Here is an 18,086-nt window from a genome sequence, read left to right as displayed (position 1 = left end):
CTCTGTCAGGAGGTGTTGTAGTGTCAATATGGGGAAACAACGCACAACGCCATAAATCAGTATAAGGAAGTAGTGGTTTAGCTCCACGCATTCTTGATCTCGCAAGTAGATGAGGGTGACTGGTCGGCTTCACACCCTACACCCTTTATCCTCGGAGTTAGAGCCCCCCGTACGACTACCCTTTACATTGGAGGATCAGTGGGCGCCAGAGTTGGTCTGGACGTTCGGCAGGAAAGCCCCTTTTCAGTGGTTCATTCAACGACAGTGTTAGCAGCATCGTGTGATAATTTCTGAACTGATTGGAAGGGATTTGAAAGGAAGCGGGCGTAGGCTAATAGAAGTACTGTCTCTCTGTTAGCATGAAACAACTGAGAGAAATCCGTGAAAACCATCATTCAGGACAGACAGAGATTCGAACGAAGTACCTTTCGAATGCAAATTACCTCCAGTCCAATCTGCCCTTCGATAAGTCTCTTGGCTTTGCTGGGAATCGAATCTGGTTCCCTCACTCGTCACAGCTTCGCGTCCATTACCTTCACCAAATGTTCGTTCATTGCTCGGTGCAAAATTTTGGCTGCCATGACACTACGCAGGTGTAAAAATGGAAAGGGGGTGGGGGTTGTCATGGTTGATATTAAAATAGATACAGCCTTAGTTGTGGGAGGGGGGTGTCGGCGGAAAGGGGGAGGGGGTGTGTTGGTAGGTGCGCAGTAACCATTCCTAGGTCGTGGATACTGTCCCAGCCAGCAAGCAGCCTGCCTTGACTTTCCCACTAGGCTCTCCCGCGTTGCCTGTCGAAACATGCGCTCGGCGCTGTTCAGTTGTTCTGCTCTATGCAGTTGCCAACGCGAATTGGGGCGGAAGGGTTGTACTGTAGTGGGTAGATACACTCTTGTAAAATGTTGTTATTGTTGTTGTTGTTGTAGTGTGTAAAACAAACATAAAGTGGTGTCAATTTCGCTTGTAACGCAGCTTTCAGTGTCAGATCAGGGTGCAAAAGGAACGGGGCAGCAACAGGTGAGTCGCCTTCACAGCATGACCTGCAAAGTGTGTCTCCTTACGAATCCATTTTTCTTTTTGCTGTGGGTCCGATGATGACTCCTATTACAGCCTTACGTCACGTGTTTAACGCTTTACAGCCTTGAATTTACGTAAATAACATTTGAAACTCCAGTCTATAACCTCACAAGGTAAACTGGGTCACTCACTCACTCAAGGAGCTGAGCCCTTCTTGAGAAGCCGCCAGTTGTACACCTACTCAAAAATTCCACAGCATTTTATGAAAACCGAAGGTTAATTACCGTGTTCACAAGAGCCCTCCATTGGTCCCTATCCTGAGCCAGATCAATCCAATCCATCCCATCCTATCTAAGATCCATTTTAATATTGTCCACATAAACTGGATCTCCTTTACAAAAGCTAAATGCATTTTGTTGTGAGACTTATACGAAACATAGACACTCTATATGTGTTGAGGTGTTAAGGAAAATGGTACATATAGTAACCACAGGGCTTTAAATGTTCAAGGAGCAAATTATGGATATAACCCATAACTTGGGATATGCCTGGTTGCCGTAGAGACAGTTACTGCAAGTTTCCGTGGTTTTCTCCTAGGTAAATTATGTTACATGCTACAAAGGGCAGTAACTTTTGACGTTGAGTAGAATAAACGCTTAAAAGTAATCTACAAGTCGGGCCGCGCCATAGCTCAAGCGGTTAGTCGCTGGCTTCCCACCGCGGCGGCCCGGGTTCGATCTCGGGTCTGGTCAAGTGGGATTTGTGGTGGACAAAGTGGCGCTGGGGCAGGTTTTCTCCGAGTACTTCGGTTTCCCCTGCCAATCTTCATTTCACCAATTGCTCCACAATCACCTTCACCTATCATCTGGGGCTGGTACAATAGGCCAGAAGTGGCCGCAGTACAAGGGACTTAGTCCCACCCCACTAGCAATAAAAAACCTACAGGTTATATTCTGAGCGGATTGTCTAGATAATGTGGGACCCTCAACGTCTCACAACTCTATGGGCCTTCACGGCCTGTTACAGCGATAGCTTTACTTTACTTTACTTTACTTTACTTTATTTGTGGACGGTTGTTTTATGAAGCAGTTGGTAGCTGGATTCATAACGTCAAATGGGTCACAGATGAATAATGAGTTAGAACGCACTTGAAAAGGAAGTAGTCGTGACCTAAGCATTTATTTGCAAGAACTGGGTAAAACCACGAAAACCATACATCGAGATGCAGGCATTGCAGCTCAGGTTCGAACCCGGCATCTAAAAAGACCATCACGACACCCTGTTTGCAAAAGGGAACATTTTACTTGGCGCTGAAAATTAAAACTGTGGATGTGACACCGTATAGTCCGGTAGAAATGTAGTAGCGTTTCGGAGGAACTTGAGGCCTTCGTGTGTGTAGGGTAGAATAAAGAGGCAGCATGTTAATCCGAAACGTCGGTACCTTCCCATCAGTCTACACCGCTTCACTTCCCAGAATACAGTACTTTCAGTAAGCAACTGTTACCAACATCGAACAGTAATCTTACCACTTGCTTATAAAACTTGGCGCCCTCTCTTTCTGTCGGGAACCAAACGTGGGCCTGTGATTGCTCAGAGTGAGGTCTCCTAGGTTTATACAGATGTATCGGATGAGTATGCTGTCTCCATCTTCAGGTTGGAAGTACACGGTGTGAGGAATTATTTACGCAGCTGGATAGTTGCTACGTTCCAAGTGCTTGCTTAAGCAGAACGCGATGAAGACGTGTGGAGCAATGTGTGCAGCTGTTTCGCCCCCAGGAAGGGGCCCTTCGGTACCTGTTGGAGGGGGGGGGGCTGGATGGGCCCCCGAGCCGGTCTGGAAGCTATGGAGAAAAGTCTCATCGTCCCCCTGTCGAGAATCGAAGCCAAATTCCTCAGTCGCGAGTCTGTGGGCTAGTCACTATATTGACTGAGCTATCTCAGATATATTTTCATTTGCATTCGATGCTGAAACCCTTTCATTTGATAAATCTTCGTCAAATGTAACGGGAAATAGGGGTACCATCACCTGGATTGTAACGCCATGTGGTTCGGTACAAGTCTACTGATGTTTCGGAGGGACGCATTGCCTCCATCTTCAGAGTATAGGACGAAGCGAAGCTCGAAATCTGCGAGAAGCATTCAGCAGTGATTTAGGTATTGCCGTTTCGCACGCTGTATGGCGACATGATTAGCTGTTCGCTCCGCCGCATGTAAATGTTGTTGCTTTATGGGCTGTACAGAGTTGTAATGGAAACTCAGCTTTTAACCTCAGTAAACTTGGCTTCCTTTTACGTCTCTTTTTGTGCGAGTTTTAAACGATTTTCGACCTTATAGCCAAGTCTTATAGTACGACGTTATAAACAGTTTAACGACTTGGGAACAAACTGTCTCTGAAATGAGCCTCGTGACACAGATCCTCTACGCCGTGTTAAAAGGTATTCGTGTAACATGTTTATTGCAATGGGTCGGATTGTGTGTAAACTGGGGGGGGGGTGAATTGCAGGGGTCGGTAAATTGGGCGCACTCAAGCATCATGTGAAAAAAAGAATGTAAAATCCCTGGGGTTAATTAATTAAGCACGACGCCATGAAGACATGTGGGGCGTGAAGGTATGGCTCCACCAATCTTAACCTCGGCACTAGATGGAGGTGAGTTGTTAGCTTCACGCCCCGGCCGCTTTACATCCGGGAAAGAACAAGTATAACCCTTTTGGATAGGGGGCTGGTTGGGCCCCAGTGTCAGTCTGGAACCAGTGGGGAAAATAGAAATGTCTTACCTCTGCTCGAGAACGAACTCCGGCCCGTCGCTACTGTATAAATGTATGACCGCCAACCTCACACAGTTACCTATGGTTCCGCGTATGGACGCAAGATGGCAGGAATTCGTTTCGCCTTTAGGTAGGCCGCACACCGGCGTGCGTCAAGACACGATGTCTGTGACACGATGTAAAGAAAGGAGCACAGTTGAAACGAATGAGATTACGAAAACCGCCACACACTGGTCTGAGTCATGATGCTGATGTCAGCTTCATGCTAACGAATCACGAATGAAGCAAGACTGCGTCTTTTGTCTCATGTCTTGATGCTTGTCTTGACGCAGTTGGTGTGCGGCTGCCCTTCAACGGCTAATCGTTTGGTCTAAGGCTTTATACAGCAGCACCATCTCCAGTGTATTTGTCACACTAATTACCGGCCTCTTCTGCATTGTCTGAGCCCTTGACGTAGTTCGACGGATGTGGCACGTCTACGTTCAAAACACCTGCTTTAATGGCCGCTAAAAGGTCATAGAATAAAGTCGAAAATAATTTACTTGCGGAGCAGCGGAGACAGGGTACATTTACTGGGGTTCTGAGTTAGTGCTCGGCCATTTGGGTTTCAGCAACATTGTTGCCATTATGAACACCGTTACTGCGTTTGGAGCATAATAAATTCATTCATAAAGCAATTTCTCCGAGCATACAGCGCGTTTTTCTTGTTTTGCCTATAAAACAAATCCTCTAGGAGACCCAACCTCAGGGAAAACAGCTGCAGTTACAACAACAGTGAGGGGTAGAGTCGTAGTTACCGCCTGTATTAATCATCAAGTCATGGAGACGCGTATTGTGGGTGAGCTTCACGCTCCGGCTGCTCTAACCTCAAAAAGAGTGCTACCGGTACCCATTCGCTAAGAGGCAAGTGGGACCCAGAGCTTGTCTGGACGCTGTGGAGAAAGAAAATAACTCTTGTTCTTGCCGCGAATCGAACCTCGGACGTCCAGCCCGTAGCCCCTCACTAGTCACTGATTATCCCGGATTCAGTTTATGTACAGTTTATTACAAATAAAAAGATCTGATGATGGTGTAAGACTGACGCCGAAACATTGACCTTTTGAACTGTAGGAAGTGAAATATCTTGAGTGGTTTCGATATGTATATTATAAAAAGTAAAGCTGTCCCCGTAACAGGCCGTGAAGGCCAATAGGGTTGTGAGACGTCGAGGTTCCCATATTTTCTAGACAATCGGCTCAAAGATTGCGGTAAGGTTGTCAGCCTTACGCGCCGGCCGCCCTTTACTCCCCAGGAAAATTATTTAATTAATTCCTGGTATTCATTTCTGTTAGAGGCTGAGTCGACCCCAAGGCCATAGTGCGGCTGGAAGGATTAGATCAACTGAAAAAAGAATCCAGTGACCTCATCGGGACTTGAACCCGCGACCTTCCGGCTTGTAGCATAGTTACTCAACCAACTACGCTTACGAGAGCTTAAACTCTGACGTAATTCTAAGACAATTCTAAAGTAGAAACTGATGCCGTAGATTTGGGTAAAAGCATAACGACGTTTCGGAGGAACGTACTGGAAACAGTGCGTGTCTTTGCTTCACAGTATCTTGTCTCCTTTTTCCTCTGAGACGTGGAACTGTCAGGATAAACATTTCACGCGCCCTCGATACTGACAGGGCCAAATTTAGAATATCAGAATTCATTTCTTGAAGTCCGTGCCGTGACGTGTGAAGACCAGAGAATCACTAACGACTGTTTTCATTCACTGTTTGACAGCTGACGTCGTTATCTGTGAAGCGGCGGAGTTAGTATACCGGTGAGTCTGTGCCCCCCCTTCGTAGGTTCGTGTTACTGGCCAGTGCAAAGCGGGTTGCGGCTGTAAGGCGAGAGCAGTTATGAGAAATATGGACTCAAATATGTCGGAAAAAATACAGGAAATGACGTTATATCGCGTGACCTACTTAAGCTAGTCTGTGAAAGCATTCCAGCGGCTTGATATTGTGAGGGAAGAATGTAAATTCGAAGTATCTGGAAATGAAGTCGGGGCACGCGGTAGCGTAGGCGGTTGAGGCACTCGCTACGAGCAGGGAGGCCGCGGGTTCGATTCCCGATCAGGTCACTGGATTTTTCAATTTACCTAATCCTCCCAGCCGCACTATGGCCCTGGGGTCGACTCAGCCTCTAACAGAAATGAGTACCAGGTTAATTTTTTAGGGTAAAGGGCGGCCGGGAGCGTGAGGCTGACAACCTCATCGCCATCTGTGAACCGATTGTCTAGAGAAAATGTGGGAGCCTCGACGTCTCACAACCCCATGGGCCTCCACGGCCCGTTACACGGATAGCTTTACCTTTTTTTTTTCTGCAAGCGAAGTACGGAAAGGAGTGCTCAGTTGTCCTGCAGATTGTTTAACGACGCGTCCAGGCCGATCTGATGTGTATAGCAGAACCGTTCCATATTTGTGCTGGGATGTGATCGGTTCGAATCTGGAATGTATAATTTTTTAGTTTGTTATTTAACGACGCTGTCCGCATCAATACTATACAGCATGACATGATATGACTTATTCACTGCTGGAATGAGAAGTGGCAGGGGATACAGAAGTGCTCGGAGAAAACCTGTTCCAGGACAACTTTTTTCACCTTAAATCTCATGTGACCTACCTGGAATCGAACCCGAGCTGGAGCGGTGGGAATCCGACGATGGCTGGAGGTTTCGATTACTTCGAATTACTCTTCGGACGTTTCCTTTCACATCCTTTCCAATTCATAATTCACTAATTATCGTCGGACGCTAGCGACATAATCAAATAAAAAGTTCTGAGAAGAGTTAAATCGCCTACTTTCCTTTGACACGGCACGGACCTCATAGAAAACGAACCGTCCAACAATTCTTCTATTGTTTCGTGTGTATGCGTTGCAGCGTTAACATTTTTACCGAGCCGTTGCTTAGCAATGACAGGATGGATACACGTAAAGACAGACTGATGGGAGGTATTTATGAAGTACGCCGTTGAGATGGGCTCAGGTACAATGCTATTTAGCGTGTAGACCCTTTACCAGGTAGCGATCCTACGCAACAACAGGGAAACTCTTTGAAGCTGTGTTTTCTGTTGTCCGCTACGCTGCCGTTGCTAAGCAGCAGCGCGATAAACACATCTCTGCAGCACAGTTGAACTACAACAATATAAGAGCTGTGTTTCCCACGTGGTCCGCGTCGAAGTCAGTATGTGAAGGGAAGAATAGGAGGTTTGTCTGAAATGGCCGCCAGCCTTGGAGTTAGTCAGTTGAAGCACAGAGAATTGTAAGGGAGTCTGTGAAGAGAAGACTTAGTCGGTGCCAGACGGTAAGACATAAGCGGACAGTGTTAAGATCCGTTACCAGGAAACGACCAGGGAAGACAGAAGACTTTATATGTGCTGGAGTGTGCAGTTCAGCGAGGCTGTTATAGTTACTTGTTGTCACGATCCGTAAATGGTCAATAAGTCCAATTGCCAATCCAAACGTCGTCTACCGAGTGTCATAAAGATTGGGTCAGCCATTCAGGACTTGACAGTGGGGATACACAGACAGCATGGTAGTCGCATAAGCTTACTTGTATTTTTAAAAGGGAAGAAAGTGGGCCAATGAACCGTGAATATGCAAACAGAATGTCATTGCCGGAATGAGGACTTGCCATTGAAACGCGGATCCACTCCCGCGTTCAGCGCGGTTTCCGATTTCTGTTTTCATAATTACTTCCCGTATTGATTGTACGGTAGTGCAGGCACACTGGTAAAAGTGTACACTCGTGTTCCATCGGGGCCTATTTCCTGGCTGAGATTTAACCATTTAAAGCAAAATGGTAACTATATGTACCACCTGCTTCAACATACTAAAACTCTGCATTCTGCCCACAGAGTGTATTTATGTGTTCCATATGGTTCTCACAGTAAACAGCGATTGTTTCCCTAAACAGCATTAACCGGTTGGGCGTTGTTATGGAGACGGAGTGTGTTTCCTGTGAAGTACGGACTTCAAGATACTAAAACTCTGCATTCTGCCCACACAATGTATTTATATGTTCCATATGCTTCTCACAGTAAACAGCGATTGTTTCCCTAAACAGCATTAACCGGTTGGGCGTTGTTATGGAGACGGAGTGTGTTTCCTGTGAAGTACGGACTTCAAGATACTAAAACTCTGCATTCTGCCCACACAATGTATTTATATGTTCCATATGCTTCTCACAGTAAACAGCGATTGTTTCCCTAAACAGCATTAACCGGTTGGGCGTTGTTATGGAGACGGAGTGTGTTTCCTGTGAAGTACGGACTTCAAGATACTAAAACTCTGCATTCTGCCCACACAATGTATTTATATGTTCCATATGCTTCTCACAGTAAACAGCGATTGTTTCCCTAAACAGCATTAACCGGTTGGGCGTTGTTATGGAGACGGAGTGTGTTTCCTGTGAAGTACGGACTTCAAGATACTAAAACTCTGCATTCTGCCCACACAATGTATTTATATGTTCCATATGCTTCTCACAGTAAACAGCGATTGTTTCCCTAAACAGCATTAACCGGTTGGGCGTTGTTATGGAGACGGAGTGTGTTTCCTGTGAAGTACGGACTTCAAGATACTAAAACTCTGCATTCTGCCCACACAATGTATTTATATGTTCCATATGCTTCTCACAGTAAACAGCGATTGTTTCCCTAAACAGCATTAACCGGTTGGGCGTTGTTATGGAGACGGAGTGTGTTTCCTGTGAAGTACGGACTTCAAGATACTAAAACTCTGCATTCTGCCCACACAATGTATTTATATGTTCCATATGCTTCTCACAGTAAACAGCGATTGTTTCCCTAAACAGCATTAACCGGTTGGGCGTTGTTATGGAGACGGAGTGTGTTTCCTGTGAAGTACGGACTTCAAGATACTAAAACTCTGCATTCTGCCCACACAATGTATTTATATGTTCCATATGCTTCTCACAGTAAACAGCGATTGTTTCCCTAAACAGCATTAACCGGTTGGGCGTTGTTATGGAGACGGAGTGTGTTTCCTGTGAAGTACGGACTTCAAGATACTAAAACTCTGCATTCTGCCCACACAATGTATTTATATGTTCCATATGCTTCTCACAGTAAACAGCGATTGTTTCCCTAAACAGCATTAACCGGTTGGGCGTTGTTATGGAGACGGAGTGTGTTTCCTGTGAAGTACGGACTTCAAGATACTAAAACTCTGCATTCTGCCCACACAATGTATTTATATGTTCCATATGGTTCTCACAGTAAACAGCGATTATTTCCCTAAACAGCATTAACCGGTTGGGCGTTGCTATGGAGACGGAGTGTGTTTCCTGTGAAGTACGGACTTCAAGATATTAAAACTCTGCATTCTGCCCACACAGTGTATTTATGTGTTCCATATGGTTCTCACAGTAAACAGCGATTATTTCCCTAACCAGCATTAACCGGTTGGGCGTTGCTATGGAGACGGAGTGTGTTTCCTGTGAAGTACGGACTTCAAGATATTAAAACTCTGCATTCTGCCCACACAGTGTATTTATGTGTTCCATATGGTTCTCACAGTAAACAGCGATTATTTCCCTAACCAGCATTAACCGGTTGGGCGTTGCTATGGAGACGGAGTGTGTTTCCTGTGAAGTACGGACTTCAAGATATTAAAACTCTGCATTCTGCCCACACAGTGTATTTATGTGTTCCGTATTGTTCTCACAGTAAACAGCGAATTGCCAGAATACACGGGGTCACATTCCAAGACCTCCACCGTGAAAATTCCATGTACGACTCAAATTTTGTTCCCTGCAGTTTCTGTCATCTGTGTTTAGAATGCAAACCAGGCTTTCAAAGAATTCCCTGCTTCCTTCTTCAAGGAGCTGGGGAGATGTGAGTTGATAGATCAAGTAGTATGAGCTGAACAGCTTAGTCTCGTGGATTCATCTGTCCGCCACCCTGAAGACGGTAACAGAACCAACTTCTTTGTATATTCAGCTTGCTGTTATGTAGTATCGTCACGGTCAGACATTAACTCTGGGATGTAACTCTGTGTAGCCTGGTAGAAGTTCACTGATGATTCGGAAGAACATACCTCCCCCATCTTCAGTATGGAATAATAAGCCAAGCAAGTAACCAGAGGACCACTGCTTGCGCGTTGTTTGTTGGGCTTATTTCTGACGCGTCTCTGGTCTCTTTCCCATAAAAATTACTCTTGATATGTGTGTCCTATAGTCATTCGACAGGACTCCCTGCATCGGGGATCAGCCCGTCGCTATACCGACTGAACTATCTAGGCTCCCTACTCTTACCAGTATGTACGGTAGTCACGGCTCTTGGGGCAATGTTCAACTGTTGCGGTAGTGCTGGATACGATTCAAATTCCCATTGCCAGCTTCTTAAGTATACAATTAAATTTAATTTCCTAAATTGAGTGATGTCCATTTTTAGCTGCTGTATGTTATGACGTTAACGGGGAAAGCAACTATTTACCGGGGGAAGAACGGGTACTCCTGGTCTGTTTTCTCGCAACGAAAAGGATGGATGCAGAAATTTCCGCTGACGCAAGAAGAATTCTGTAAGCACTGCAACTTGCTTGCCAATAAACTTAAGCTGATTGTGTTTATCTCCTTCTTTGCAGGAACCCAGGACTGACTTGATCAGAAGTCCTTGTTTGAATCCCCACAATCTCCGCCATAGACAACAGGCCTACCAGAAAGCGTGACGCCTTTCAACGCGAAGTTCACACCAACAGGCAACAGAAGGAATTACTGGAGAGAAATACAAGGAAGCAAGACACAATTCTTTGCTTTTTAATGCTAACGATTTTATTTGATCACCGATTCAATTTAAAGAGTCAACACACACGCGTTTGAAGTCATCTTGAAGAAGCTTCCGCACCTGGATTCAGTACCCCGTTACAATTTCCCCTTCCATACATTGCGCTCTTGCCTCATTCCGAATAGCATATTTTCTGGTACACCCTGTGCCGATATAGACAGATGCTTGTAACTTGCGGAGTACATATGTACTGTTCTATTTATGTCTGAATATATACGAACTGATAAACTGAAGTGATTGATTTATATGAAACAAAAATAGAAGCTGATATGCAGTGATAAGAAACAGTGATTTCGTCAATAATACTAAATTTAGTCAATTATCATCGTTCATAAGTATTATGTCCGCAATGAAATGAACAAGTTCACAGATATTGAACGCAATTTAAAAATATTATAATCATGTTTACATCGCGTAGAAATAGAGTTGCTTTACTGAATGCTGGGACTGTGGTCAACATATCATCATATCAGGGTAAATACTAAATATTTAAACACATCTTACTGAGCCATTTCCGGTTTGTTGTGAACGAACAGTTACTGGGGAGAATATATAAAAGCAACTGCGGACAAGCTGAGAAGTGCGTGTTGAGCCGAATAAAGTGACCATTCTGGAGCGATAATTGTGTAAAATAGAACCGTCTTCTTTACTTTCAAAACGAGACCAAGTTCAATACCAGCCGTGCTGAAGACAAAGTAGCCGCGCACACAACTCGAGTGCGTGTCTCGACGTTCGGCTGTTTGGGGCCGATATATCCTGTGAACATCTGGAGGCGGGTACTGTGCCCACTGTGAGACCGCCCGATGCCCGCGACGGCCATGTTCTCCAAGTTCAAGCACGGACCGACAGGACAGAACGTCCTGGACAACAATCCCATAGTGCAGTACTTCGAGATAGGAAAGCAGACGGCCAGCGCCGGACCGGAACTTGTGTGGCGAATCCACGACGCTTACAGGAAAAGCGACGGCAAGGTGAGTGTGAAGAGTGTACAGTGATTTCACTCAGAGACTGCACGTTACATCGGTCTCTTGGCAGAGGTGCATGGACAAAGTTGAGTTCTCGCATGCCATCAAGGCGTAGTGAGGAGTGGAGGTATAGGCACAGACACTAGTGGAATTGTGATGTAAAATTGTCTCTCACATGCTACGAGTATAATGTGTGGGCATGAAGGGGTCACGTGATGAAGCCGTAGATTGGAATGGGGGTTTTCAGATATTCCCTCCGACCGCATCTCTCAAATTATATGTATAATGTAGATTTATCCCTGTCCTTAATCAATTAGGCAATTGAAAACCGCGCCATGAAGACGTATGGGGGAGTGGAGGAGACAGAGAATTACTGGGATTTTGGACTTTTTCCATCGTCCGGAATTCTAGGCAATAGAGGACACGATGTTTCGGAAATTGGATTTGTTTCCGTCTTTAGGTGAGAAAGGAAGACACCTACTCAGTTGGGCCCCTTAGAAAGAGCTAATGTCAATCACTGGAGGAGGTATAGCTCCACCATTCTTGATTTGGACACTAGATGTAGGTGAGTGGCCAGCTTCACGCCTCTGCCGCTTTAGCCCCAGGCTGTTGAAGGCTGGGTGGGAACAAGAGCCGGTCTGGACGCTGTGGGCAACAGATTTTCGAAAATCGAACCCCAATTCCTCGGTCGCCAGACCTGTAGCCCACTCACTATACCGACCTTGCTGTCTTCATAAATACGCTTAGGGGAATAATCGCTGTTTACTGTGAGAATCGTAAGGAATGTAGAGGCACACTCCGTGAGGGGAAGAATTGTGGAGTATTAATGTTAAAACAGGTGGTATATATATGTACCATTTTGCTGTAAATGGTTAATACGTAATTTTCCCCGTCCTGCTGACCAGTTGCTCGCAGTCAGCGCCCTCTTTTTCACACATCCACAGACTGCGTGATGCTGACAATGTCAGAGACCAAGTTTCACACCCACACAGCACACAGCGGGTAGCGTTATCATACGATTCAATATTAATTTTCTTAGAAACGGGACAGGTAGATAGGAACGCGTTGTCGCGATCATATGCATACAGGCAGCGACCTCCGTCCATCTGACGTCACACTTCTCATGCGTCAGCAGCAGGGACTCGCAACAGGGCCGACCAGGCGCTCCTGTCTGTCTCTCGATGCAACTTCACACACACGAGCTCAGCTTTTCAGTTGCTTGGGATCAGAAAGGAGAAGGGTTCCTCAATCTGCCATAGATATTCAGCAAGTGCTGGGGGGAGAGACTAAGCCCCAAAACTTCAAGACCGAGGTTCTGATAAGGTGCTGCCTGATAAGAGCTACCGCGCTGATAGATTAGTATGGAATAATGATGGAATGGTGATTATCANAAAAGAAGCGCGGGGGGGGGGGGGGGGAACTGGTAGAGTGAAACTTCGATCAACCAGGAATCTTAGATGTCACCGGGGACTGAACCAGAGACTCAGTCTCACGTTGTGTGTAGTGATGTCCTTATGACATTTGGTAGTATGCTTGTTGATGTTTGGTTAAGTTAGACAGTAGAAGCTTGGCTATTCTCCATGTTCGCCTGTTTTCTGCTGTCCAGAACTGCTGAAACAGAATTTGTCATGAAGTTTGATATTAAGGAGTTTCTCTTCTATTTGTCTGCATATTCCAATTTTGGTTGAAATCGGGCAACAATAGCTAAAACTTTGCGTGAAGAGCTACACATTTTTCTGCCAATCGTAATTTTCTGAAGGCTTATCGGAGCTTGAACTGTTTCCAGCATAAGTTGTCGCTCCATAGCTCAAGCGGTTAGTCTCTGGCTTCCCACCGCAGCGGCCCGGGTTCGATCCCGATCAGGACTGTTCAGGCATGTGCTAGGTAAGGGCAAAGATAGATTTGCCCCTGTCCTTAATTAATAAAGCACCACTCCATGAAGACGTACGGGGGAGTGGAGGTATAACTCCACTACTCTTCACCTCGGCACTATGTGGAGGTGAGCGGTCAGCTTCACGCTCCTGCCGCTTTACCTTCTTGGAAAAGCTCCCGGTACCCATTGGATAGGAGGTCGGGTGGGTCCCAGAGCAGACATGAACGCTATTGAGAAGAGAAAATATTACCCCTGCCGGGAATCGAAACCCGACCGTCCAGCCTGTAACGCATCGCCATACCGACTGAGCTATCGCTGCTCTTTTCTTTATGTTTGTATGCATTTCCAAAATAGCCATGTATGAGGGAGGAAGACAACAGATTATAAATTAAATGGTAGCTGTTTTCTGTAGATGCTGGGATAGTATCTCGATTGGGCTGCGTCTGTTCCCTTCCTGATGCTTGCCATCATCCGTCCAGCCCCCCCCCCTGTGCACTGTGCCGCGCGGCCCCCGGATTTAATTTCAGCTTCCCTGTCAAAGGCACTGGCAGGACAGGACAGGAGAAACGTCGACTTAAAGCAGACCCTGAAGCAATCGGCAGAACGGACTGGGACTGTCTGGTTCCCTTCAGCGGGACAGCAAGTCAACTAGTGGGTCGTCAGCCTCAGGGGGCTGATATTGTTCTCGGTGGACAACTTCCTTATGCAACCCCTTAAGCAAGTGAATGCCAGTTATGGACTGCCGTTGCTGTTGCTTGTTCCCCTAAACGGAATTACCCGTTTGTCGTTGTTATAGAGACGGAGTGATAAGAGTTCTATCTTTTTGCATATAACGTCGCTTAGTCCAGCAAAAGTCTACCTACGTTTCGGAGGCATCTTGAGATTAGAAGATAAAGTAAGCCAAACAAGAATCCACCATTGCTCTAAACACAGTGGAGAATACGAGGGACAGAGAATTGAATTATTTACTGAGGAAGGAAGTTTCGCCACACGGAAATGCGTGTGGCTTGTGCCAGGACATAGACAGCCCTGACTGAGGTTGTATGGTTTTCCTCAGTCTCTCCAGGCAAATACCGAAGGTATGTAAGATGAGATATAACAAGCGATTGTGTGTTTTCTCGGCAACTTGACATTATGGGGCGAGGATGAATATGTCTGTAGCAGTCGGGTCCCTGGGGATGGAGATAACCCGCGCGACGTGGCGCACAGGCAGGGCATTCTAACGGTTTGATAGAAGAGGAGACATGTGTTACAGCGGTGAACAGTACGGCCACTGTGTTGCGGGCTGTGGCACCGCGTTGCCTGATGAATGTGTACCAACATTTTGAAAAAAGAAATGAACCTGGTTCATCCTGATTCATTCTTCAGGCAGTTAGTCGCCGGCGGCCCGAGGTCGAGCCCATGTCAGTTCATGTGGTGGACAAAATGACACTGGGGTAGGTTTTCTCCGAGTACTTCGGTTTCCCCTGCCAGTTCTCATTCCACCGACTGCTCCACATTCATCATCTATCTTCCGGGGCTGGTAAATAGCGCAGTTAGTGGCCGATGTACCGAGTGGACTCAGTCTCATCCACCCAAAGAAACTAACCCTGTAGAATGAGGCAGCAAATTCCTCCGAAACGTTGGCCCAATCGCCTAAACTATACAAGACATCACAGTCCAAGAGGCCGTATTCTTCAGAGTTGTTAGAACAATTCACCCGTACTCTTACCAATATGTACGGTAACCACGGCTGTTAAAGCGATGTGTAAGTATTGAGGGATAATTTTTGGGTGCTATTCGAATCCTCATTTCAATTTTTCTTTTTAATTACATGAGTAATGTTCAATTTCTCAATTTGGGTGTTAGTTGCGTTTCGAAGTTTCTGCCTCTGCATATTGCGATATCTGCAGGGACAGCATGTCGCCACGTTCCGAAGGGATTGCACTGCTAGAACATGCAGGATGCTACCAGAGTGGCTGCTGTGCTCTATCTGCAGGGACAGCATGTCGCCACGTTCCGAAGGGATTGCACTGCTAGAACATGCAGGATGCTACCAGAGTGGCTGCTGTGCTCTATCTGCAGGGACAGCATGTCGCCACGTTCCGAAGGGATTGCACTGCTAGAACATGCAGGATGCTACCAGAGTGGCTGCTGTGCTCTGGGCTTGCTGACTGGGGCGAGTTCCCGTGACGGAAGGCAAAGTCCACGCGTTGTTCTCAGCTTGTGCGCCAATCAACGAGCTTAGTACACTCCAGTAAAGGCAAACATGTCAGTTGTTTGCTCATGATTTTGGTTAGGGGAATTATTTTATTGAACTTCTTCTTTCCTGTGTATGGTGAAATAAATCATAATTACACAAACACGATTGCCGAACCATCACACATAAATTCTATAAGATCTATTAATATTTCACTGCCAGACAGCAAGAAAAACTGTTCTCAGATCCCGCGTTGCAGATTCATACTCTGTCAGCATATTTGTGTTCCTAAGAGCATGTGAAGCCCCGGTTTGCTGAAATTGAAATCGTTCTGTTTCATTTATCGACATTCACCAGCTTCTTTAAGAACATGCCGGGGGAGTGCCCCAGTAAAACCGTGACTACTTCCGTTTAAATCTTAGCCACTCCATTATTCACGTATGGTAAACATTTTGCTGTACTGAAAGCGTCGTGAAATAGACAACCAAAGGAAACTTGTGGATGTGAAATCTGACCTCTTGTTACTAAAGGAACAAAGTGACTTACAAATGTTTCAGCAAACGCTGCATCCAGCAGATAGAACATCGTGCAACCATTGAAAGCAGAGCGGTAACTGAATGTTCAACTGAATTTAACGTTCATGTGCCGTATGGTTCTCACAGTAAACAGCGATTGTTTCCCTAAACAGCATTAACCGGTTGGGCGTTGCTATGGAGACGGAGTGTGTTTCCTGTGAGGTACGGACTTCAAGATACTAAAACTCTGCATTCTGCCCACACAGTGTATTTATGTGTTCCGTATGGTTCTCACAGTAAACAGCGATTATTTCCCTAAACAGCATTAACCGGTTGGGCGTTGTTATGGAGGCGGAGTGTGTTTCCTGTGAGGTACGGACTTCAAGATACTAAAACTCTGCATTCTGCCCACACAGTGTATTTATGTGTTCCGTATGGTTCTCACAGTAAACAGCGATTATTTCCCTAAACAGCATTAACCGGTTGGGCGTTGTTATGGAGGCGGAGTGTGTTTCCTGTGAGGTACGAAATTAAGTTTCATATATCATTTAGGTGAGAGAAAATGCTGAGTTGGTGGTCAAATGCCGAGTCACACTGCATGCTTCACGTATAGCCCTCCGAGTGTTAAATCAAAACTTCACTGTAACTGACTTCTTGGAACTGAGCTCTTTTTGAGAAGCCGCCAGTTGTGCAGCTACTCAAGAACTTCCCAGCATTTTATGAAACCCGAAAATTCATTACCGTGTTCACAAGAGCCCTCCACTGGTCCATATTCTGAGCCAGATCAATCCAGTCCATACCACCCCATCCTGTCTCTCTAAGATCCATTTTAATATTATCCCCCCTCATATGTCTTGGTCTTCCCAGTCGTCTGTTTCCTTCCGACATTCCCACAAATATTCTATTAGCATTCCTTTTGTTCCATTCGCGCTACATGCCCTGCCCACCTCACCCTCCTTGACTTGATCATTCTAATTATACTTGGAGAAGAGTACAAGTTATGAAGCTCCTCATTATGCAGTTTTCTCCAACCTCCTGTCACTTCATCTCCCTTCGGTGCATGTGTTCTCCTCAGCACCCTGTTCTCAAACACCCTCAGTCTGTGTTTCACAGCCACACAGAACCACAGAAGGAACTGTGTCCAGTGCATCCCTTCTAGCGTTAATACGAAAATTCCGATTACACGCAGCCCAACAGAGTTCACTTCCTAACGCTTTACCTTCTTCATTTCCTAGCGCTTTACCCTCTCTCGAACTCACCTCTACCAGAAGAGCGAACGGACACTGTGTGGAACCCTTCAAAGCAGGAACTCTTTCCTCTCTCCTCCCCTGAAGTGCCGTGTCTCTCTGTCTCTCTCTGTTTGTCTTTCAGTCTGGCATGCAGATACTTCAGAGTGGCAGTTTGCCTTCTGAAGACGTGTTGACTGTCTGTCTGTTAAGAAATGAATGAGATCACAACAAGTTAATGAAGTCTATGGCATTGTTCTGCCGCGTCCTTTGAGCAAAAGGTAGACAGAAGACTTCATTACTTTCCTGTCGGAAATATGTAAATCTTCCGAGACACCCCTGCCCTATCAAGGATATTAAAATAATGTAAATTTGACGTTGCTCTTTCAGGAAACCGGGTATGGGCCTATCAGTTGCTACTGAAATCCGATGGAATATGCAGTTCACATTTCTAACATCCTTGTCTCTAGGTTTCAGTAGTCCGTGAACTCACTTCTTTCTTCTTTAGTTGATATTTTAAGATAATATTTTTAACTATATGGTGGTCACGCCGTAGCGTAGTTGGTTGAGGCACTATAACTACAAGCCGGAATATCACGGGTTCGATTCCCGGTGACGCCATTGGATTTCTTAATTCACCTAATCCTTCCAGCCGCACTATGGACCTGAGGCCGACTCAGCCTCTAACAGAAATGAGTACCAGGAATCT

General features: G+C 45.8%; 1 protein-coding gene across 9 annotated transcripts in view; it reads left to right on the top strand.

Annotated features, from left to right (window-relative positions):
* The first annotated feature begins 783 nt into the window (after positions 1-783).
* Positions 784-18,086, top strand: part of LOC111866557 (SCY1-like protein 2) — a 157,037-nt gene continuing 139,734 nt past the window's right edge. For all 9 annotated transcript variants that reach the window (XM_033752319.1, XM_023855620.2, XM_033752318.1 and 6 more), the window contains exons 1-2: positions 784-1,017; positions 10,420-11,590. In XM_033752319.1, the coding sequence (XP_033608210.1) occupies positions 11,423-11,590 (168 nt within the window). In that variant the 5' untranslated portion in view covers positions 784-1,017; positions 10,420-11,422. The remainder of the gene's footprint in view (positions 1,018-10,419; positions 11,591-18,086) is intronic.

This window comes from Cryptotermes secundus, unplaced genomic scaffold (assembly GCF_002891405.2).
Source record: "Cryptotermes secundus unplaced genomic scaffold, Csec_1.0 scaffold575, whole genome shotgun sequence".
In the NCBI taxonomy this organism is placed as follows: domain Eukaryota; kingdom Metazoa; phylum Arthropoda; class Insecta; order Blattodea; family Kalotermitidae; genus Cryptotermes; species Cryptotermes secundus.
This window is presented reverse-complemented; position numbering and strand designations above follow the sequence as displayed.